The sequence below is a fragment of the Musca autumnalis genome, unplaced genomic scaffold, assembly GCF_047663935.1.
Source record: "Musca autumnalis isolate F117 unplaced genomic scaffold, ASM4766393v1 scaffold_2, whole genome shotgun sequence".
NCBI classification, from domain to species: domain Eukaryota; kingdom Metazoa; phylum Arthropoda; class Insecta; order Diptera; family Muscidae; genus Musca; species Musca autumnalis.
In genome coordinates, this window is record NW_027411755.1 from 182,467,135 (window position 1) to 182,492,150 (window position 25,016).

The following is a 25,016-nucleotide window of genomic DNA, read 5'->3' on the forward strand; positions in this document are numbered from 1 at the left end:
GTTCCAGAACCTGCAATAAGCTACTATTTTTTACTACGATAACATTTTTTCCTTTATGTTATCGGAAAAAATAGTAAAAATTAGTAGATTCTTGCAGTACGGGAACAGACCAATTGTTTTTAAACAAAATTTGTGCTGTTACTGTGTCGCTTAATACACATTCATGTATAAAAATTGATGTGTTGCCAACAGCTACAAACGAAAAAATATTATCGATTCTCTGGAAAATTCGCAAAAGTTATCGATATTTTTCTCTTTTCTCTATATTTTCCCACAACAGTCAAGTCAGTCAGTATTTTAATTCTTCCAGCTGAGAAGGCTGAAGAATTTTGTGTCGAATTAATAGTTTGAATTTGAGTTGGAAAGTCGTTTGTGTCTGGTAACATAATGGCAGCCACACTAAGATTGCTCCAAACACAGGTAAGTTAGTGTAAAATACCACGGAATTATAAACAAAAATAATAATAATATACAGTTAGTGGAATTGCAAAAATATTTTTGCAATAAGATATTTAACTTCAGAATGATTGATTATGTGAATCGAAAAAAAAAAGAATTATGATTGTGATCAATTGATAAAGAACTAAATAAACAAATCAATGTGTCATTTGTTTGCAATGCAATGCGTATCTTGGAATTTTTTCTTCCATCATTACCGGCCAACTTTTTTTCCAGCGATGTGTGTGGTGTTGTGCAATTTCTTTTTGCAGGCATAAAAGTGTTTGCATAAAAGATATTCTAACCTCAATTCAGTGTTACCTAACCACCGATGAGCGATGTCTTATTTATTTGGTATCAGAATAGTTCACCCTCCCGTTATCGTTGTTGATTCTTATTGTCATCTTTGTGCGCTGAGATGCAATAGTGTAGGTGTGGGGGTAGATGACCCCAAAAACTATTTACATGCATTAGGCATCTTTTTCTTCATACCGTGTGCATTTTAATGGGAGTTATTTGTTGTGACATGTGACGACAATTGCAATGGGGGGTCATAAAGCAAGCGCCAAGTGCCAAGTAGTCGAAATGCTTCGTACTTTTGTTTTTCTTCACATTGATCTATTTTTTGTCACCAAACAAAGAAATTTTTGGGAAAATCGTTTGCCAAATCCAATGCCTATTTTGTTGATGTTGTTTTTAAAAACAGAATATCTATTATTTAAAGAAGTGAAAGTATGTTTATTTTTATTTATTTTAACCGACCTAGCAACGTTTTGCAAAATAACAATTTGTAAACAAATAGATTTTTGCAAGTACCGGTCTCCTCTCTTATCATGTTAACATGTGTAATCGAATGCTATTTATCGATTACAATAATTTTGCGTAGTATTACTGGGTTGTCATTTTTGGGAGTTTCTCTCGGTTACAACTTAACGGTTAATCCACCCCAATGTAACCGTAGCCGGTTTTTTGCCGTCGTGATTCTTCAGACTAGCTGCAATTTCTAAATGGAACCTTGAAATGTTTAAATTAGTTAGATTAAGGAAATATGTTAATAGATATTGGGAACGAGTCCACTTTAAACCTCCCTCGCGGTTGTATTGCAAAATAATGAGATCAAATCAAGGTTACTTATGGAACTTTGAAGGACTCATATCTCAGAATTTATGGACTTTCCTGACTAAATATGTATATATTTAATTGTATTCGGGGCCTATGACGATAGACATGTCAAAAAAATCTACAAGGAGGTCCTTAAATTGGACTTAATAGTACGGTTACATTAGAGTTTTTTGGCGGGTTATCCCACTTCATGAGGATTTATGGAAATCACATTTGAAACCAAACCCACTGGGTTAATCCGGTTAAGTGTAACCGGGGCATAAGCCAAAGATCCTTTATCCTGGTGAAATATGTTGCATTTTTGATTATACCATTATCAACTTGAAATAAAAGAATAAAGAAGAGTGCGATGAGTAGAATTCTTGGGTTACACTTGTTATTCGCAGCTGGACTTTTTACTTTTTGAAATGGTAAAAGTTATGAATTCTTGCACTTAAAGCAACAGAGCTTATGACTTGGACATACCCCATAATATTAGTAGAGGTGACTTCACAATCCAAAGCATATAGGTATGATCCAAAATCTACGGTAGTTTATCTAAGGCTGTTGACGTTCTTTGGCTACAATAGGTTATGTATGGACACCGAGTACCATATTCACACTATAGTGGTTTGTAGCATCGGGAACTTCCTTCATGACAAAATAATTGCATAGATGGTCCAGCAGCTCGTAACTTCTTAAGTTCGAAAGGCTGGTCATATGAAAATTGAAATAAATAAAATTGAGGTAAAACCACAGTTAGAAATCTAACATTTTTGGGGAAGTGCAGATTTAATACGTCATGGACGCTTGTCAAGCCTAATTAGCCCTAGATCATTGGGGTCACATTTGACGGCATGTGCAAATTCTTCATCTTTATCCAAAATATGTCTCATCGAAATAATGGTTTTTAGACACCAGGTATGTTTGGACGATATCCGTTTCAGACAATTTGGAGTCGATTTAGCAATGTCTGTCTGGCTGGAACGCACGATAACTCTCGAACGGATCAATTGATTTTTTTTTTTTTCAAATGTTGGGTATATTTGATCCAAACTTAGTTTTAGTTGAAAGACAGACCATATCGGTCCACCCTTCTGGTATTTCGCCCACAAAAGTTAAAAAAATTCGTTAAAATTGTGGGCATGATAACTCTCGAAGGGAGTAACTGATTGGGTCCATTCTTTGCATGTCGTAATATTATACCAGATATGGATCAGGTTCTAATATGGCTATATCGGTCCACTACTTACTTCCACACAAAATTTTGGCAAAGTGGAGTTTTAGGCCTGCTCTCGAACTGCTTTGATTTTTTCTGCAACAACTTGTATTTGCTGCAACCTCTACAATGGTAAAATTTTTTTTAGGTGGAAGTTCCATAGAAAATTGTCCAATATTTCTGCCAATCTTAGATAAAGTTCGAAGACGAACATCAGTCCACTTCTTGCGGTACCTTCCCCATAAAAGTTTAAAAGCATTTTGCTAAAATGGTACGTGCGATATCTCTTAAACGGAGCAGCAGATTTGGTCCAAACTCGTAATACTTGGTCCAAACTTAGTTCAAGTTCGAAAATGGGCCACCATATCGGTTCACTCTGTAGGGTACCTTCCTAACAAAAGTTTTAAATTTTTGTTTAAGTGCAGTTTAAGGTGTATTCGAGAATTCTTTGGATATTGTGTTTTTCGTTGGCAAGTTAATGCTTGACTTGCAACCATAGTCAATGGTGCGTAACTAGGGTTGGGAAGCTCATGACTTATCAAAATCTATACTCTCTAGAAAAAGTTCGAATATCCTTCAATGATGCTAAACCTCTTCTGTGTACATTAACGCAACCATGGAAAACTTATCGTGGAAATTGAAAGGATACTACCATTAATCTGAAACTGAAATCCAAACAAATAGTACGCCTTAAAAATTACATTTCCCAACAACAGTTTAGCCCTTGTTTTTGAACATTTTATTGCGTGTTGAAAGAACAACAATATTTGCGAAGCAGTCTTTACACATTCTGTTGTGTTGAATAATACCTGGTCAAAAGATTAAATATGAACAATATTTTGCAATGATAAGCTATTTTTATAAGTATGTCTATATTACATATCAACAAACATACATACGTACATCTGTATATATAATTTCTTTATAAATCAAATGCCACACTTTTTTTCACCTACTCATATACATGACTTTGTTCCCGATAAGAGATGGGAATTTCTATAGAAGGGTGTGCTGTGAGCTCCATTCTACACACATTGCACTGCAAAATTGATAAGAAACTTGTTTGAAGTATACAAAATTCTAAGTAGACGTAATCAATCTTAAGTACTTTTAGCATGCTTTGAATTAATTTAAATTGCCAGCCAATGGATGAACTTTGATCAGTATCTGTGTGGAGAGAGAGTGGGGTTTGTCGATTTACCAAAGTAATTTTATTCATTCATCACAATTTTCGCCATGAGGGGTGTTTAGAACAGCCAAAAATAGGTCATTAGGGTCATTTGTGTGGGCTATGTCTACACGTCTAAAATCTTTAAGCAAATAATCGCCGATTGATTTAAAAGTGAGCCACGGTTTAGAGAAACTCACAGACGACCAAGTAGGGAAACTTAAAGAAGATAAGACTGAAATAAGATGACATGAGTCGTAAAATTCCCTATTAAACGTATAAAAATAGTAAGGGGTCCCAAAGACGACTGAAGAAGGGACTTATAGGCGAAAGAAATAGGATTATAATATAGAATATTCAAGAGAAAAAAATCTAAATGCAAAACAAGTCAAACCTTCTATTGTATCTGTCTCCTTTAAACGGCGTTTGTATTAGAGCTTTTTGCCGGCTTAACCTTCTTTATCAGGAATTATTTGGAATTTGAGCTATGGAATTGAAATTTGAAACCCAGTGGGGTTTACTTGAAGCTCAAATGTCTAGTGATGTTGGGAGTGCGAATCACTGGAACATCAGCTGTATCTTTTTCTAAATTTCTGGCTATTATATGAGGAAGTATGGATTTCCCAAGAAAAAAATTATACTGTTTTAATAAGAATCGCGGAAACTATCCAAAATAAAATATAACATTTGTCCGCTTACAGGCATGGTAGAACAAGAAAAGGTAGCAGCAATACCCAGCTGACTGAACTGGGTTGTGGTGTTAGTGTCAAATTTCATATGACATTTTATACATTCATTTCTATTTCGATGTACATTAGGGACATATATTTTTTGAGAAAAAAAATATATCATTCGGAAAAAACCATTTCCCAGAAAGTCTTCTTCATATCAATGATATGTAACCTCCTCCAAGTTCGAACGATAAGCCGCGCAGTAAATCACCGCTTGTAGAGGCGATACAACGTTTGTTAATATGTGAGGTATTTTGTTAAAATTTAAAAAAATAAAGCCCTATTAAACATGTGCTTCTTTGATTTCTAAAACAAAACATTGAAACAGCTTCTCTTTTTCTATGAATTTCCAGCGACCCCAAACCTTTCTGCAAGAATTCTACTTTCTGAGAGAATTTATGCATTTAGTGGAATGATGTGGAACCATAAAAATTGAAAATGTAACGAATTTTCATTCATGTTTTACAAAATATTCAACCAAATGTGAAAAATTATTAGTTTTTTAAATTCCAATAATTTATAGACACTTCCTTGTTTTGTTTACAAATACAAATGGCAGTAACGTTACAAACAAAAACAAATTCCTTTGTGGTTGTTGTTCGAGTTGTATTTGTTGTAGTATTAACTTTACCTTGTATTTGTTCTACCATGGCTTACAGGACTCTTCCTATTCTTAAGCAAAAAAATGTTTGTGAACAAAATAAAATGTTTGTGAACAAAACAAAATGTTTGTGAAAAAATCCAAAATTTGGTCTTAAATTGAAATTGTGAGAAAGAAGATTAACTTTTGTGAGAGAGGTACCTTACCCGAAGGAGTGGACCGATATGGCCCATCTTCAAACTTGGTCAATGTTTGGACAATATATTACGGGTGGACCAAATCAATTGATTCTTTCGGGAGCCAGACGGACGGGCATTACTAAATCTGAACCTGTCCATACACTTTGATATGGTAAAAAATGTGCCTCCTCGAAGTATGTTTGGACGAAATCCGTTTCACACAATTTGGAATCAATTAATCCATATTCGTCTGTCTGACCATCTGACTGGATCGCATCAACCGAATTGGTCGAAACTATGCGAATAAAATATTTTGTCCCACGCAAAATTTCAAAGAATTTCCAAAAGTTCAGTTTAAGGACATGTCTCGAATGGTTTTGACATGTTTGCGGGAAGTTATTCTAGCGGACCTTTTTTCGGAGGCAAATCCATATTTTAAGGTTCTTAAAACCCTTGCCTGCCGGCACATTGCACGTCGTAAAATTTCTTCCGTGTGTACATCAAGTTCCTCGAAGGTCTATGTCGGACAACTCGTGTACATCTCCCTTAAACATTTTTGAAATCTTCGCATAAGAACTGTTCAAGGATAGTTTTTAATTTTTACCGATGGCGTTTCTTATGATCTTTTTACGGCGATATGTTTTTCGTAGACAAGTCCATGTTTCCCGACGCAATGGTCCAAAAGTTCTAAAATATAAATATGATGAACAACTAAAATGACTGGTGTTTTGCTGATCGATGGTTTGTAATGGAACAGAAAGATAGTAAAAAAGAAATGAAGTGGTTATTTTCAACGGTGGTAAAAATACCCCTCAGCGTAATGTTGGAGATATTTTCTGAGTATTTCAGTCATGTAAAACTTCTACACTAGTGGTGCCGTTAAAGCACGGCGTTTGGACGCGGCTATAAAAAGTAGGTCGTCCTATATATTTGAGCTAATATGAATCGGGGTGTACTCATTGATATTAGAGAAGTCCCTTTTGTCCCTTCACGGGTGTTTATGGCGACATATTTATTATGGACCATGACTAGACCTATATGTAGTCGTCATGTGTCCTGTGAGGCTGATTTCAAGTTCTCTATCCAACTCTGCAGCTTTCCTGATAACAAGGATCTCTTTCGTTAAATTTATATGAGTCTTTAATTAATGGATTTTCGTAATATACACCGGCAAAGCGCTTTAATATATATTTGGATGGATGGATTGGATCCATCTGTGTGTGTATTTTGCCAGACCGTATAAACTCTAAAGGAGAGTTAGTTTCAGCCCAAATGTCCATTCTTGGAATAATTACTGAGGTCGAGTCAAATCTAAATGAGGTGGGAAAACAATCGATTGTGCGATTACTGTCGCCAGATTCAAGCAGACTAATTAAATTCCAGACCTCAAACTTCGAAACTAGCCACGTTGCTAATTCTGAAATGATATTACTTAAGGCAAGGCTGTGCTAAAAAAGCGTTTGTCGTTGCTGATTGAAACGACAAAACCCTTATCGCTCGCTGCAAGAACTCATTGCATTTGAAAATCATTCGATGGCAAGCATGGTCTTTTAATTACAAAATTCGGTAATAATTTCCGTGTAAGTATAAAATTCGAAGCATTGCCAGAAAAACCACTTCCACTCCCGATATGCCTGATGAGCTACCTTATAACAGAGAGACCGGTTGCATAATTGTGATGATTGTGTAGGTTGTGCGAACTGTAGTGCTATTCTCTAACTAATTTCATTCATAATTATGAGTCGGTAATAATAAAACTCAAAATTATGAATGAAAAGTCCAAAAAATTAACAGCACTCATGCTATCGGTAGAACTTTACAACTATTATTTTTTTTGTCGCTAAAATACCGAAAAATATCGGTTATTATCTCGAAATTATAAACATTTTAATTTTACCGATAATTGTCGGTAACTCAAAAAATGAATCAGAGAATCGCACAACTGGTTGGCGGGTCTCCCCTCTGGTACGTCGCACAATGGTTCAGAAATGGATATTCCTGGACAAAAATCAAAATTTTGTTTTGTCAAAGATAATTAATTTCTATATGGGATTTTATTCAGAAAACATATTGAAACTAAGGAAACCAAAAAAATTAGGTCAAAATATTGCAAGGTGTGGGCGTGGGGTTGCCCCAAAGACGAACATTTCCCCATTTTTGGGAAATACGTAATTTTTTTTTTATTTATTTCATTTTATGCAATATAAGCCTATAGGCCGATTAAAGTTCAATTGCATTTTGAACTACTATATGGTAATTACAATTCATATAACTTAAAGTTTAAAAACTAAAATATAAAATATATATACAGTCTGTTTAAAAAAATTTTTGCAAATATCTGGAGAAAGAAGTAGCTATTTCTCGGAAACTATAAAAGATATTGTGACCATTGTTCTTTTTTTTTTTGTAAGGTAGGTAGGATTGTAGCCTTTAAACATCGTTTTAACAAATTGCCGTAGCGTTTACACAACATGAGCTATTTTACTTTTCCTCAGGTACTAAATTTTATGAAATTCCAAATTTAATGATAACGAAGAGTCTCCTTCTTTAGTCCATATATACTTTTGTACCAGTCGGGTTCCGTCCGTTTAACACTTTTTTAAATTTATTGAAATTACATGGGTAAAAATGTGTGTTTTTTCCATACCGTTTTCCATATGAATTACAGCTTTTTTACACAAATGGACATTTTTTGAGTATATGAGTTTTTATACGAGTTATATAATGCTCTGTTCCAGAACCTGCACAAGAAGCTACTATTTTTTACTACGATAAAATTTTTTCCTTATGTTATCGAAAAAAAAAAAATAGTAAAAATTAGTAGATCGTTGCAGTACTGGAACAGACCCTAAAGCTGAAAGCACATACAACGTTTGAGTAAAGTTTTGCGTTGGGCGTTGACAAAAAAACAACAACAGGGCGACGCCGACATCAAAGTCCGGCGTGGATGTGTTTGCCGGCATATATTTCAAATGAATTTGAATTTTTCGGCATCAGGCCCAACAGTGTAAAAACAGCCAAAACGACACAAAACTTTACTCAAACGTTGTATGAGTTTTCAGCTTTAGTTATATGAAAACCCAAGGAGTATTGTTTTTTAATTTTTGAAAAAAATTTGGAATTTTTTTTAGTTTTTCTTTGGTATTTTTATAGTTTATTTAGTGGTGTTTGGCCATATTTTGATGAAAAATAGTAAAAAAGAAACTCAAAAGTTTAACTTTGACCTTGAGTTTCTCTGCATCTACCAGACCGAATTTGAGCTGTTATAATTCATCTGAAAGCTGATTGTGTTTATGTCTAACAAAAAAAAATTTTTTTTGAAAATATCTCTATCTGTTCAAAAGTTACAGAATTTTGACCAGGGAAAAACGATTCTGAACCACTGTTCGCCGGTGCATTTCTTCCCCACGAACAAACAAAATTAACGTTGGAAAATTCCAAAACTTTTTTTGTCACCTTCGAAAATGTTATTTGCTGTACCTTCCGCACTGCACTGTGATCACTTACTTGATTGAAGCTTAAATTGGTGGTGTCAAGGATTTGGTCCATTCCAAGAACATAAACAAGGAAGTCTACGAATTCTTGGCCAGTGCTTGCGCTAAATACGGTTTGGCTACGTCAGTGCCTTCCTTCCCCACAAACATCTAACAATTTACGTCGGAAACTTTCAAAATTTTTTTTTTCACCTTCGAAAATGCTATTTATTTTCAAAATTAGGGAAGATCATGTAACGACGGTTTGGTTTTCTTACAGCGAGGATCTTAAAAGTTCGGTCAAACAAATACTCAGAAAATTAAGTTAGCAGGGCGGATTTGCAAAGGTCTTTTATAGGTGCAAATCCTCACAAGGCAAAAAATCCTATAAGTTATGGGAAAAAGTCTATGTAAAAAGAAGATACCTTTAACTTGACATATTTTCAGTGGGTTTCTTTAGTTTTAAAGAAATGAATATAAATACATACAATCCGCGCATACTTCAAATTGAATTTACTTGTAGCAATTGCATTTTACAGCATTCAAAGTATAGAAGAAAACAACAACAATTTTATTGAGGTTAGATGAGATCTATTGCAAATACATATCAATTGGCATATAATTAGTCACGTGCTTCTACAATTCTATTGCGACGGCGACACTCGTTCGCCGTGTAATAATATTATAATTAAAACAAACACTTGCTTCCATACATTGTTTGGTTCATGGTCGTTCGACTGAATGCAATAAATGTTGGAAGTATTATAGTAGCTGAACTAGCGGCAGCAAAATTAGTTCACACATAAATTGAGATAGACGTTAACGGGAAAAAATAATATGTGCACATTTTTCCAGAATAAAGGAGAGAAGTGTTTCTTGCTTACTTTTTCAATGTTATTTTGTTTGCAATTAACGTAGCAATGGTTTTGCTTAGCCCCGTTTATTTGTTAATTATCACAGGAATTGTCCCTAAATTTCCTGTTATTCGCCTTTCTAAAAGAAGACAATCTCATTTTGTAAAAGGTGTATAACTACATAATTCACTTTTATGTTAATACTAAACGCCACAAAGTCAACGGCATTTTACGCAAAAAAGTTATCAAAATTCTGGAATTTTAAATTGAAATAAAAAAATCAAGAAATTGACGACAATAAGTAGCAGCAAAGAGCGCGTGACTTTGAATACTCAGAAAAGACGCCGAATTTATAAATCAAACATTTGCGTATGTGACGTTTAATTTTTTTAGATGGTTATGCGGTAGCGTCCTGATATTGTGTTGCTGTGTCACAGAATTTGATAAGAAAACACTTGAATCTCTCCCCCCCCCCCCCCCCCTCTAACCAAAAATACGAGACAAGTCTATTAAAAAAAATAAATATAGTGCTAAATTTCAAGGCCACGATTAGCAATAACAACAACGACAACGGCAGCAGCATTTAACCAAATTAAAATGTCAGTTTTCTGTGATTAACATAATTAGCGCCCTGGTCTAGCACTGACACAAAAGTCGTTAACACCAGAGGTGGGTGGGAGAGAGATACTCTTAGGCGGCTAGCACTGGTTTTGTAACATTGTGGCAAAATGTGATACCTTAAGAATTTGTTACCGTGTTGAATAATCAACTCAAATGAAGATGTCTTATAAGTTAGATAGTTGGCCTATTATCTATTGCCGTTACGCCATTGTTTATAAATACTTGTATAAGTATACATATGTACATATATTTTTTGTAATTTTTTAATTTATAACAACAATTTTTCTTTTTTTTCTATTTTTAGGTCCGCAAAGCCGGTCAATATGGCTTGGAAGTGCAAGCACGTCAATTCCATGCCGCCCAATGCACTGCTGCCAAGGTAGCACTTTCCAAGTTCGACAACGATGTCTATTTGCCCTACGACAAATTGTCCAAAACTTTGGATGTTGTTAAGGATCGCTTGGGTCGCCCCTTGACCTTGTCTGAAAAAATTTTGTATTCTCATTTGGATGATCCAAAGAACCAAGATATTGAACGTGGTACATCCTATTTGCGTTTGCGTCCTGATCGCGTTGCTATGCAAGACGCCACCGCCCAAATGGCCTTGTTGCAATTCATCTCTTCCGGTTTGAAGAAGGTTGCTGTACCCTCCACCGTGCACTGTGATCACTTGATTGAAGCTCAAATTGGTGGTGTCAAGGATTTGGCCCGTGCCAAGGACATCAACAAGGAAGTCTACGAGTTCTTGGCCAGTGCTTGCGCCAAATACGGCTTGGGTTTCTGGAAACCAGGCAGTGGTATTATCCATCAAATCATTTTGGAAAATTATGCTTTCCCCGGTTTGTTGATGATCGGTACTGATTCTCACACTCCCAACGGTGGTGGTTTGGGTGGCTTGTGCATTGGTGTTGGTGGTGCTGATGCCGTCGATGTAATGGCCAACATCCCCTGGGAATTGAAATGCCCCAAGGTTATTGGTGTTAAATTGACCGGTAAGATCAGTGGCTGGACCTCACCCAAGGATGTCATCTTGAAGGTAGCTGATATCTTGACTGTCAAGGGTGGTACTGGTGCCATCATCGAATACCACGGTCCCGGTGTTGATTCTATTTCTTGCACTGGCATGGCCACCATTTGCAACATGGGTGCTGAAATTGGTGCCACCACCTCCGTTTTCCCCTTCAATGAACGCATGGCTGCTTACTTGAAGTCAACTGGTCGTGCCGGTATTGCCGATGAAGCCAAGAAGGCCCAAGCTAAGCTTTTGTCTCCCGACAGCAACTGCAAATACGATGAAGTTATTGAAATCGACTTGAACACCTTGGAACCCCATGTCAATGGTCCATTCACCCCCGATTTGGCCCATCCCATTAGCAAGTTGGGCGCCAATGCCAAGAAGAACGGTTACCCCGTTGAAATTAAGGTTGGTTTGATTGGTTCCTGCACCAACTCTTCCTATGAAGATATGGGTCGTTGTGCCAGCATTGCCAAGAATGCCATGAAACATGGTTTGAAATCCAAGATTCCCTTCAATGTTACCCCCGGCTCTGAACAAATTCGTGCCACCATTGAACGTGATGGTATCTCCAAGGTATTCGATGATTTCGGTGGTACCGTCTTGGCTAACGCTTGCGGCCCCTGCATTGGTCAGTGGGATCGTAAGGATATCAAGAAGGGTGATAAGAACACCATTGTAACATCTTATAACCGTAACTTCACTGGTCGTAATGATGCCAATCCCGCCACTCATGCCTTCGTTACCAGGTATGTATGAAGAAAAACCAAGGTTGTATGCGGAGGAACTTATAAAATGTCTATATTTCAGTCCTGAATTGGTAACTGCCCTCTCCATTGCTGGTCGCTTGGACTTCAATCCTCTTACCGACGAATTGACTGGTGCTGATGGCAAGAAATTCAAATTGGACGCTCCCTTTGGTGATGAATTGCCTTCCAAGGGCTTCGACCCCGGCATGGATACCTATGATGCTCCACCAGCTGTAAGTTAATATATTCACTATTAAAAATTATTCTTTCCGTACTAAATCCGCTGCAACCCGGATATATTTTATAAAATTAAATAATAATACCGTTATGCGGGAGACATAATTAGGAGAGACTTAACTGGGGTGCAGTGTATCCGTAACTAATTTCATATGTGTACGAACAAACATGGACATATTTATAAACCTAGCTTTCTAAAATCTTAACCTTTCTTTTTTCCACCCTTTAGAGCGGCGATAATCTTAAGGTTGTTGTTGATCCCAAGAGTCAACGTTTGCAATTGTTGGAACCCTTCGACAAATGGGACGGCAAAGATTATACCGATTTGACTGTCCTCATCAAGGTCAAGGGCAAGTGTACCACTGATCACATTTCTGCTGCCGGTCCCTGGTTGAAATACCGTGGCCATTTGGATAACATCTCCAACAATATGTTCATTGGTGCCACCAACTTCGAGAACAATGAAATGAACAAACTCAAGAATCAACGTACTGGCAAATACGGTACCGTTCCCGAAGTTGCCCGTGACTATAAGGCCAATGGCATCAGATGGGTTGCTGTCGGTGATGACAACTACGGTGAGGGTTCATCTCGCGAACATGCCGCCTTGGAACCCCGTCACTTGGGTGGCCGTGCCATTATTGTCAAGTCCTTTGCCCGTATCCACGAAACCAACTTGAAGAAGCAAGGTTTATTGCCCTTGACCTTTGCCAATCCCGCTGATTACGACAAGGTAATATTGCCATAAAACATATTCTGCTAACTTTTGGCAATAATCTCCCTCTCTTTTTTTGTAACTAGGTTGAACCCACCAGCAAAATCTCTTTGCTTGGCTTGGCCAATTTGGCCCCTGGCAAACAAGTCGACTGTGAAATCAAGAACGGCGACAAAGTACACAAAATCAAATTGAACCACACCTTGAACGAACAACAAATTGGCTGGTTCAAGGCCGGTAGCGCTCTCAACCGCATGAAGGAACTTGCTGCTGGCAACTAAATTTGTTTTCCTCTCAGCTTTAAAATGTTCTAATGTCGTTTCCCGCCCCCATTTCGATTCGAAAATCATTTTCTTTTGTTTTTTAATTTCCAGATTTGGATTTTCACTTTAGTTTAATTGTTCCTACCGTTCAGATTGCATGATATTTTAAAAATATTATCTGTAAAAAACATAAATTATTATTTGTATCTAGAAGAAATTTTGCAAAATCAAAGAATCGAAGAAAACGATACCAATTGTTAATTAAATGCAAAGCAAAACATATTTATACACCCATTAATACTTACATCTCTTATATAATATATTATATTATTTACTACGATATTGTATTTTTAATTTTATGAAATAATTTAATTATGAAATGCAACAACAACCACAAACAAATACAACAACAAACAACAACTTTCTAGTAATTGAGTTTTGAGTTCACAAAGACAAAATATGATAATTATGATGATAATGATGATGTACCCAACCAGCACTCTCTCAAAGATCAAAAAACAAATCCCAGATTTCTTCACAACGCATGTTTGCCAGGACAATAAGTTATCCGGCTCTTGAGGCGAGTACATATTACATTTATATTTATTATATAAATAAAAAAGAAAAACGTTCTAAACAAAATATTCGTGAATAAAATTCAATTAAGAAAAAAAAATACAAAAAATATGTGGAGGTTATGTAAATTTTGTTGAGGTTATGTGTTGTATAATCACAATTTTCTTACACTTAGACGGGAAACACTTAGCTATGACATTTCACTGAAAAGAATCGGGATGTTATGCTATGAATGCTATTTCTTGAAGAAATAAAAGAAGAAAGAGTACAGAAGCAGCCCTTCTTTCAGAAAGGGCCTATAGAAGACTTTCTTCCAGAAAGGTCTATAGACGCAGCCTTTCTTTCAGAAAGGGTATATAGAAGCAGGCTTTCTTTCAGAGAGGGTCTTTAGCCAGGTCAGGCAATGTGCGCTTACTGAGAGCAAGTGAGCGAAAACTTCAATGTAAAATGCATTGAAATGTATGCTCACTTGCTCAGCAAGCGCACATTGCCTGACCTGGGTCTATAGACACAGCCTTTCTTTCACAAAGTGCTCGTACAAGCATCGTTTCTTTCAGAAATGGGTTATAGAAGCGCCTCTTCTTTTTAGAAAGGGTCTATAGAGGCACCCTTTCCTTCAGTAAGGATCTATAGAAGAACCCATTATTTCTGAAAGGATCTATAGAAGCAGCATATTTTTCAGAAAGGGTCCAAAAAGCAGATTCTTTCAGAAAGGGTCAATAGATGCACCTTTTCTTTCAGAATGGGTCCTAAAAGCAGGGGGGTTACTCTGTATTGCGATGCGTTTGCGTTTAGTATTTTGTTAACGCAAGATATTTGCGTTAACGCACGATTTTTATATTCAGCCCTATTCTGAACATTCCCATGGGAACGAAATTTCCCATACGATGGGAGCTGAAATTTCGAAATCAGTTACACCAAATTATTATAGCATACTTTTGGGGGATGTAATTATTGCTCTGTTCCAGAACCTGCAAGAAGCTACTATTTTTTGCTACGATAACATTTTTTCCTTTATGTTATCGGAAAAAATAGTAGGAATTAGTAGATTCTTGCAGTACTGGAACAGACCATATGTTTTGTAATACAAAATGCCTATTTGCATTGAATTCGCGGTTTTTGAATTAGATTAGCAAAGCACAACTCACTTAATTTAACAACCGTGCATTGATTTATGGATTTTTTAAGTGAATGGAGTCAACGAAGTGTGGTGTTGTTCTAATAAGCACATTTTCTTCAGAATGTGCGAATTGGTGTAAGCATTTTTTTAATTAGTAGGCAAACATAATTTTTGTGTATAAAGTAATAGGAACTTTTTAAGTTTGCAACGAATTTAAAAATTGTAAGTTGATTCGGAATAATTTTAGAAAGGGTGCTTCTATAGACCTTTTCTGATAGAAAGGGTGCTTCTTTAGGCCCTTTCTGATAGAAAGGGTGTTTCTATAGACCCTTTCTCATAGAAAGGGTGCTTCTATAGACCCTTTCTGAAATAAAAGGTGCTTCTATAGACCCTTTATGAAATAAAGGGTGCTTCTATAGACCCTTTCTGAAATAAAGGGTGCTTCTATAGACCATTTCTGAAATAAAGGGTGCTTCTATAGACCCTTTCTGAAATAAAGGGTGCTTCTATAGACCCTTTCTGAAATAAAGGGTGCTTCTATAGACCCTTTCTGAAATAAAGGGTGCTTCTATAGACCCTTTCTGAAACAAAGGGTGCTTCTATAGACCCTTTCTGAAATAAAGGGTGCTTCTATAGACCCTTTCTGAAATAAAGGGTGCTTCTATAGACCCTTTCTGAAATAAAGGGTGCTTCTATAGACCCTTTCTGAAATAAAGGGTACTTCTATAGACCCTTTCTGAAATAAAGGGTGCTTCTATAGACCCTTTCTGAAATAAAGGGTGCTTCTATAGACCCTTTCTGAAATAAAGGGTGCTTCTATAGACCCTTTCTGAAATAAAGGGTGCTTCTATAGACCCTTTCTGAAATAAAGGGTGCTTCTATAGACCCTTTCTGAAATAAAGGGTGCTTCTATAGACCCTTTCTGAAATAAAGGGTGCTTCTATAGACCCTTTCTGAAATAAAGGGTGCTTCTATAGACCCTTTCTGAAATAAAGGGTGCTTCTATAGACCCTTTCTGAAATAAAGGGTGCTTCTATAGACCCTTTCTGAAATAAAGGGTGCTTCTATAGACCCTTTCTGAAACAAAGGGTGCTTCTATAGACCCTTTCTGAAATAAAGGGTGCTTCTATAGACCCTTTCTGAAATAAAGGGTGCTTCTATAGACCCTTTCTGAAATAAAGGGTGCTTCTATAGACCCTTTCTGAAATAAAGGGTGCTTCTATAGACCATTTCTGAAATAAAGGGTGCTTCTATAGACCCTTTCTGAAATAAAGGGTGCTTCTATAGACCCTTTCTGAAATAAAGGGTGCTTCTATAGACCCTTTCTGAAATAAAGGGTGCTTCTATAGACCCTTTCTGAAATAAAGGGTGCTTCTATAGACCCTTTCTGAAATAAAGGGTGCTTCTATAGACCCTTTCTGAAATAAAGGGTGCTTCTATAGACCCTTTCTGAAATAAAGGGTGCTTCTTAGACCCTTTCTGAAATAAAGGGTGCTTCTATAGACCTTTTCTGAAATAAAGGGTGCTTCTATAGACCCTTTCTGAAATAAAGGGTGCTTCTATAGACCCTTTCTGAAATAAAGGGTGCTTCTATAGACCCTTTCTGAAATAAAGGGTGCTTCTATAGACCCTTTCTGAAATAAAGGGTGCTTCTATAGACCCTTTCTGAAATAAAGGGTGCTTCTATAGACCCTTTCTGAAACAAAGGGTGCTTCTATAGACCCTTTCTGAAATAAAGGGTGCTTCTATAGACCCTTTCTGAAATAAAGGGTGCTTCTATAGACCCTTTCTGAAATAAAGGGTGCTTCTATAGACCCTTTCTGAAATAAAGGGTGCTTCTATAGACCCTTTCTGAAATAAAGGGTGCTTCTATAGACCCTTTCTGAAATAAAGGGTGCTTCTATAGACCCTTTCTGAAATAAAGGGTGCTTCTATAGACCCTTTCTGAAATAAAGGGTGCTTCTATAGACCCTTTCTGAAATAAAGGGTGCTTCTATAGACCCTTTCTGAAATAAAGGGTGCTTCTATAGACCCTTTCTGAAATAAAGGGTGCTTCTATAGACCCTTTCTGAAATAAAGGGTGCTTCTATAGACCCTTTCTGAAATAAAGGGTGCTTCTATAGACCCTTTCTGAAATAAAGGGTGCTTCTATAGACCCTTTCTGAAATAAAGGGTGCTTCTATAGACCCTTTCTGAAATAAAGGGTGCTTCTATAGACCCTTTCTGAAATAAAGGGTGCTTCTATAGACCCTTTCTGAAATAAAGGGTGCTTCTTAGACCCTTTCTGAAATAAAGGGTGCTTCTATAGACCTTTTCTAAAATAAAGGGTGCTTCTATAGACCCTTTCTGAAATAAAAGGTGCTTCTATAGACCCTTTCTGAAATAAAGGGTGCTTCTATAGACCCTTTCTGAAATAAAGGGTGCTTCTATAGACCCTTTCTGAAATAAAGGGTGCTTCTATAGACCCTTTGTGAAATAAAGGGTGCTTCTATAGACCCTTTGTGAAATAAAAGTTGCTTCTATAGACCCTTTCTGATATAAAGGGTGCTTCTATAGACCCTTTCTGAAATAAAGGGTGCTTCTATAGACCCTTTCTGAAATAAAGGGTGCTTCTATAGACCCTTTCTGAAATAAAGGGTGCTACTATAGACCCTTTCTGAAATAAAGGGTGCTACTATAGACCCTTTCTGAAATAAAGGGTGCTACTATAGACCCTTTCTGAAATAAAGGGTGCTACTATAGACCCTTTCTGAAATAAAGGGTGCTACTATAGACCCTTTCTGAAATAAAGGGTGCTTCTATAGACCCTTTCTGAAATAAAGGGTGCTTCTATAGACCGTTTCTGAAATAAAGGGTGCTTCTATAGACCCTTTCTGAAATAAAGGGTGCTTCTATAGACCCTTTCTGAAATAAAGGGTGCTTCTATAGACCCTTTCTGAAATAAAGGGTGCTTCTATAGACCCTTTCTGAAATATAGGGTGCTTCTATAGACCCTTTCTGAAATAAAGGGTGCTTCTATAGACCCTTTCTGAAATAAAGGGTGCTTCTATAGACCCTTTCTGAAATAAAGGGTGCTTCTATAGACCCTTTCTGAAATAAAGGGTGCTTCTATAGACCCTTTCTGAAATAAAGGGTGCTTCTATAGACCCTTTCTGAAATAAAGGGTGCTTCTATATACCCTTTCTGAAATAAAGGGTGCTTCTATAGACCCTTTCTGAAATAAAGGGTGCTTCTATAGACCCTTTCTGAAATAAAGGGTGCTTCTATAGACCCTTTCTGAAATAAAGGGTGCTTCTATAGACCCTTTCTGAAATAAAGGGTGCTTCTATAGACCCTTTCTGAAATAAAGGGTGCTTCTATAGACCCTTTCTGAAATAAAGGGTGATTCTATAGACCCTTTCTGAAATAAAGGGTGATTCTATAGACCCTTTCTGAAATAAAGGGTGATTCTATAGACCCTTTCTGAAATAAAGGGTGATTCTATAGACCCTTTCTGAAATAAAGGGTGCTTCTATAGACCCTTTCTGAAATAAAGGGTGCTTCTATAGACCCTTTCTGAAATAAAGGGTGCTTCTATAGACCCTTTCTGAAATAAAGGGTGCTTCTATAGACCCTTTCTGAAATAAAGGGTGCTTCTATAGACCCTTTCTGAAATATAGGGTGCTTCTATAGACCCTTTCTGAAATAAAGGGTGCTTCTATAGACCCTTTCTGAAATAAAGGGTGCTTCTATAGACCCTTTCTGAAATATAGGGTGCTTCTATAGACCCTTTCTGAAATAAAGGGTGCTTCTATAGACCCTTTCTGAAATAAAGGGTGCTTCTATAGACCCTTTCTGAAATAAAGGGTGCTTCTATAGACCCTTTCTGAAATAAAGGGTGCTTCTATAGACCCTTTTTGAAATAAAGGGTGCTTCTATAGACCCTTTTTGAAATAAAGGGTGCTTCTATAGACCCTTTCTGAAATAAAGGGTGCTTCTATAGACCCTTTCTGAAATAAAGGGTGCTTCTATAGACCCTTTCTGAAATAAAGGGTGCTTCTATAGACCCTTTCTGAAATAAAGGGTGCTTCTATAGACCCTTTCTGAAATAAAGGGTGCTTCTATAGACCCTTTCTGAAATAAAGGGTGCTTCTATAGACCCTTTCTGAAATAAAGGGTGCTTCTATAGACCCTTTCTGAAATAAAGGGTGCTTCTATAGACCCTTTCTGAAATAAAGGGTGCTTCTATAGACCCTTTCTGAAATAAAGGGTGCTTCTATAGACCCTTTCTGAAATAAAGGGTGCTTCTATAGACCCTTTCTGAAATAAAGGGTGCTTCTATAGACCCTTTCTGAAATAAAGGGTGCTTCTATAGACCCTTTCTGAAATAAAGGGTGCTTCTATAGACCCTTTCTGAAATAAAGGGTGCTTCTATAGACCCTTTCTGAAATAAAGGGTGCTTCTATAGACCCTTTCTGAAATAAAGGGTGCTTCTATAGACCCTTTCTGAAATAAAGGGTGCTTCTATAGACCCTTTCTGAAATAAAGGGTGCTTCTATAGACCCTTTCTGAAATAAAGGGTGCTTCTATAGACCCTTTCTGAAATAAAGGGTGCTTCTATAGACCCTTTCTGAATGTTTTAGCGCTTTGTTAAAATAGGGTGAAAAAGAGAAATAACATGTTCGTCTGCAATTATGTTTATAATATATCATTGTATATTTTTGTTAAACGAGTAGTTGAACATCCCATCCATTTCCTGGAGTACATTAAATCTCTATTAGTCGAAATGTTATAAGTTTATATCGTTTTTTTATAATTACTACCCCTACTTTTACAGATAGTAATTTTTTTGTTTAAGTAGTTTAAATATTCCTTACTTATTACTTTATATTAATTTTGTTATATAAACATTATAATGTAGTATACAGCTTAAGGTCGAAAGACTAGGCAAATATGAATTGAAATAAATAAAATAAAAAAATAATAATATCGATATACACTTTTTTACAATTTTTTCCCACGGCACTAATTTTAAAATTTGGTTTACAAAATCGATATACACCACAGACTTGGGTAGCTGTAAACACCATATACTCACTATTTACTTCCAAACAAAATTAAATGCATGTTTATTACATCCAAAGCAACTGTAAAAATTTATTTTAGAGCGATCTTCTTCTTTCTTCTTTATTTGCGGATCCGTTATTCGGATATAAGCGATCATACAATACTATATGTATTACAAATTAATATATTTTAATGTTTTATGTTATGAAATTATTGACAGCTCTCGATTCTTCGCAGCATATATTAGATTCGTTTCATCCCAGTATCCTGTCCATTCTTGGATGTTCCTTAACCAGTACGTCTCTCTTCTGCCTCTTGTTCTGTGTCCTTCTATATTACATTTAATAATGGCTTGTATAAATTTATATTTATGGTTCCTCATCAGGTGCCCCAGGTATGCGATTTTCCTTGATTTTGCGGTGCGTAAAAGTTGCCTATCGAGGTTCATTCGTCTTAGAATTTCTTGATTCGTAATATGCGATGTATAGGGTATCTTCAGTATTCTTCGGTATACCCACATTTCAAATGCTTCAATTTTTTTCTCATCTGCACTTTTTAGGGTCCAGGTTTCTACTGCATATAGTAGTATAGACCAAATGTAGCATTTGACAAATCTTGCCTTCGTTTTGAGACCAATTTCATGGTTTGTAAGTGTTTTTTTGTATTTAAAAAAGGCATTTCTGGCCATCTCCACTCGACGCTTAATTTCGTTTGATGTGTTCCATTGGTCGTTAATTAAAACGCCGAGGTATGTAAAAGATTTTACGCGTTCGATGTTTTCGTTTTTGATATTTAGTGACGTTTCACAACTGACATATTTTCGACTTACAATCATATATTTTGTCTTCTTTATATTTATTTTGAGGCCATATGATTCGCTTACGTACGTGAGTTTGTCTAAGAGTTGTTGCAGCCCAGATATACTGCTAGCAATAATTGTGGAATCATCAGCATAGCGTATATTATTTATAATTTTACCCTGAACTCTTATTCCAATTCGTTCTCCTTCAATTGACTCATTAAATATCTTTTGGGAGTATATATTAAAAAGAAGCGGCGATAGTATGCATCCTTGCCTGACTCCTTTTGATATGGGAATTTCGTCAGTCAGATCACCATTTATTTCAATTCTTGCAGTTTGGTTCCAATATAAATTGCGTATGCATCTAATTTCTTTTTCTTGTATTCCAATTTCCCTTAGTATATTTATCAATTTGTCGTGTTGGACGTTATCGAATGCCTTTTCATAATCAATGAAACATATATAAACATCTTTTTGAACTTCGCGGCATTTCTGTACCAGTACTTGGATGGATAATATGGCTTCTCTGGTGCCCATACCCTCCTTGAAGCCGAACTGGGACTCTCCCATAGCACTTTCGCATTTCGTGTAAATTCGTTTGTGGATTATTCTCAAAAAAATTTTTAATATGTGGCACATAAGGCTAATAAGCCTGTAGTCACAACACTTTTTTGCATTAGATTTCTTTGGTATCGCAATAAAAGTTGATTTCAGCCATTCGTTTGGATATTGGCCAGTATCATACACATGATTGAAAAGTCTTACAATGAGTGAGATGTTATCACCATCTATTAATTTTAAGACTTCAGAAGGAATTTCGTCGGGTCCGGTTGATTTCCTATCTTTTAGTGATTGAATTGCATATTCTACTTCGGATTTGGTAATTGGGTTTCCCGTTAAAGATGTATTTATGTTGTTATCATATCTTGACCGTTGGTCGTCAGTGAATAATTGTTCAATATAGTTTTTCCATCGTTTCTTTATGTGTAATGGCTCAAAGATTGGTCGATTGTTGTCATCCATTAGTACTGATGGTGATGCTCTCTTATACACTCCTGCGGATTCTTTTAGTTTTTTATGAAGATTGTAATCATCGTGAATATTTTGTAGATGTTCAATTTCTCTACACTTTTCATTCAATAGAGCATTTTTTGCAGCACGCGTAGCGGTGCGGATTTCCTTGTTGATTTCCCAGTAACGTTCATAGTCAACATTCCTATATTTGCTTCGTTCCACACGAAGTTCCATAATTTCATTATTCATCCATTCATTTTGGGGTCTTCTTGTACAGTTTCCAAGATATTTTTTTGTTATTTTGCACATCGTATCCTTGACATTGTTCCATATATTTTCTACATCGTTTGAATCTATGTTTTCAAGTTTATTATTGATTTGCACCTTCACTTCATTTCTGGTTGATGAGTTATTGAGTATCTCAGTATTTATCTTGTGAGATTTTTTCTTCCTTTTCTTAAATCTTGCAATTTTTATTCGAACGTTGAGCATCAACAGATTGTGGTCGGATGGCACATCAGCTCCCGGGTACGTTGAGCATTTGGTCACACAAGATCTGAATCTGCTGTTGATCATTATGTAGTCAATTTGATTTCGAACGATATTCCTTCTGTTATCTAATGGTGATCTCCATGTATAGAGTCTTCTGGGGTGTAGTCGGAATATTGTATTAGTTATGGTCATCTTAAACTCTTGACAAAATTGAATTAATCTTTCTCCTCTCTCATTCCTTTCGCCAAGCCCATATCTTCCAGTTATACCATTTACTTCTTCATTCCCCACTTTGGCATTGAAGTCGCCTTGAACTATTGTTATTTCATGTGACTTCGTCATGTTTAATAATTGACTTATTTCTTCATAGAAATGTTCAACCTCGTCATTATTTCCATCACATGAAGGGGCATATACTTGGATGATATTTAAATTCAAGGGTTTTGCTGAGATTTTTATCATCATAGTCCTTTCAGACATGGGGATAAATCCAATTATACAGTCTGCAATGCTTTTTTTGACAATAATGCATACACCTCTCCTGTGTATCCCTTCCATATTTCCTGAGTGATATACTATTACATTTTGGGATTGAAAATCGCCGCATTCTGTCCACCAGGTTTCACTTACACCTAGTATATCAATATCAAGTCGGTTCATTTCATTGATTGTATTGTTTAATTTACCGATTTCGTATAAACTTCGGACGTTCCAGGTTCCAATGTTTAGCTTTTGGTTGGTTTTACCTCCGGGGATTCTTAGCACCCTCGTTTGGCCGGAGACTGAGGGCCGTTTGTTTTGATTTGTGTTGTTCATACTGTATGATTTTCAAGGGAAATTACTTCAGTGGTTTCCCGTTGCCTTCTGAAGGCAACGGTAAATTACTTTAAATATTAAAATTTTGGAGCATAATACAAGTTATTCATTTTAGTAAAATAAGGACAAAAATGCATATTTTCAACAATTATCGGATTTGAACCTTCCCATTGACAAAACTATTTGACAAATCAATACCATAATTCAAATTGAAATGTTTACTACAAATTCTCATCAAAAAATTTGTATTCCGAAGTACTCGATTTTAACCATTTTTGGCCACGGTCGTGACACTGTGCGAGTCGGTATTCACCGTCAACGCATATTGGTCCATAAACAAAAAACTCGAATCTATTAATTTCCATCTTTATTACAACTACCTAATCACAAACAATAGACATTATTATTTTTTTAAACAAACGAAAATAATAAATAATTATCACAAACATTAAATAATAAACACATTAAAGAAATATTGTCCCAATTATTTTTACACTTCTACTACCGTCAGCTCCCCCCTTTCTCTAATACTTATAATCGAAATATTTATTATAATAATATGTTGTCAATGAAGGTTCCAGGCGTATTATATCCGGCAATGAGATGCGCATTTGTACATTGGCCACAATCATACGTTCACATAGCTGGGCCCACATACACCCGTACAACTTGCGTATATTACTGCAATCCATTTTCTGACGCGTTAGAACACGTATTAAATAGCGCAGTTCGTCCAGCGTGGCAGCCTGCGAGAATGGTCCATGTCCCATGCACATTTCATAAAGAATACAACCCAATGACCAAATATCTGATTTATAATCAAAACGTTCACCCCGCAACACTTCAGGTGGTGTATAATAGGGTGTACCCAATGCAGCCGTGTTATGGATTTTTGAAGCATGCACCAAAGAAATACCAAAATCAGCAATTTTCAAATTATTATTAGCATCAACTAAGAGATTGGCCGGCTTCAAATCGCGATGGATAACATGTCGTATGTGCAGGTACTCCAAACCCATAAGGGCATCACAAAAATAACGCATAATTTCATTGTGACTCAACCCCTTAGGTCGGGACTGATAGATGAGATCTTGCAGCGTGCCATTGGGTGCATATTCCATTATTATATTCACAGTACCGGCATGTACAAAGGAGCGTATAAATTGTACCACATTTGGATGTTGCAGCTGGGATATTATGTAAACCTAATTGGATGATTACGATTGGTAAACATTAGTAGCGGCACACACACAAACATATACAGTTTATATGTACCTCTTCCATAATCATGCCCATCTCTACCTTCGGATTTACCACAATAATTCTCTTCACACAAACTTGTTGATTATTACGATATTTGCATAGAAACACCCTTCCAAAGGAGCCAGCTCCTAATACTTTAATGGGTTTCAAGGCAGTATCACCTAAATCCATTTTGGTTTTGTATGTTTTTGTTTTATTTATTTTTTTAAGGAAAGCACCACTTTGTCCAGTTCGAGGGTGTATTTAGTAATGATTAAATTGACTACGCTGAATATTTAGTGGAGCTGAACAAACACAACAACAAGTTCGCATGAGACATTTTGGGGGGTAACGGTTTTTAACTGGCTGAATGGTGGTGCCTGAAATCTCTTACAAAAATTGTAAACAATTAAATGACGTTTTGTGAAGATCAATAACAAAGATAACCCAGCAAAACAAAATATACAAACTTTGAAAGAAAATAAAAGTAGACAGTCTTATACTCATCTTCCTCGTGTGGGGAGACAGTGATCCAATATTAGTA

The 25,016-nt window shown here is 36.3% G+C and overlaps 2 protein-coding genes across 2 annotated transcripts; one reads left to right on the forward strand and one right to left on the reverse strand.

The window, feature by feature from the left end:
• The first annotated feature begins 101 nt into the window (after positions 1-101).
• On the forward strand, positions 102-14,049 carry mAcon1 (Mitochondrial aconitase 1). The gene is made up of 5 exons (XM_073970236.1): positions 102-420; positions 10,690-12,149; positions 12,211-12,382; positions 12,616-13,119; positions 13,188-14,049. The coding sequence occupies exons 1-5, from the start codon at positions 388-390 to the stop codon at positions 13,380-13,382; spliced, it is 2,364 nt and encodes a 787-aa protein (XP_073826337.1). The 5' UTR covers positions 102-387; the 3' UTR covers positions 13,383-14,049.
• Positions 14,050-23,580: 9,531 nt separating this feature from the next.
• On the reverse strand, positions 23,581-24,755 carry png (pan gu). The gene is made up of 2 exons (XM_073966221.1): positions 24,506-24,755; positions 23,581-24,435 (listed from the first exon to the last, which is right to left on the reverse strand). Exons 1-2 carry the CDS (start codon positions 24,662-24,664, stop codon positions 23,755-23,757), a joined length of 840 nt encoding a protein of 279 aa, XP_073822322.1. The 5' UTR covers positions 24,665-24,755; the 3' UTR covers positions 23,581-23,754.
• Positions 24,756-25,016: the final 261 nt, after the last annotated feature.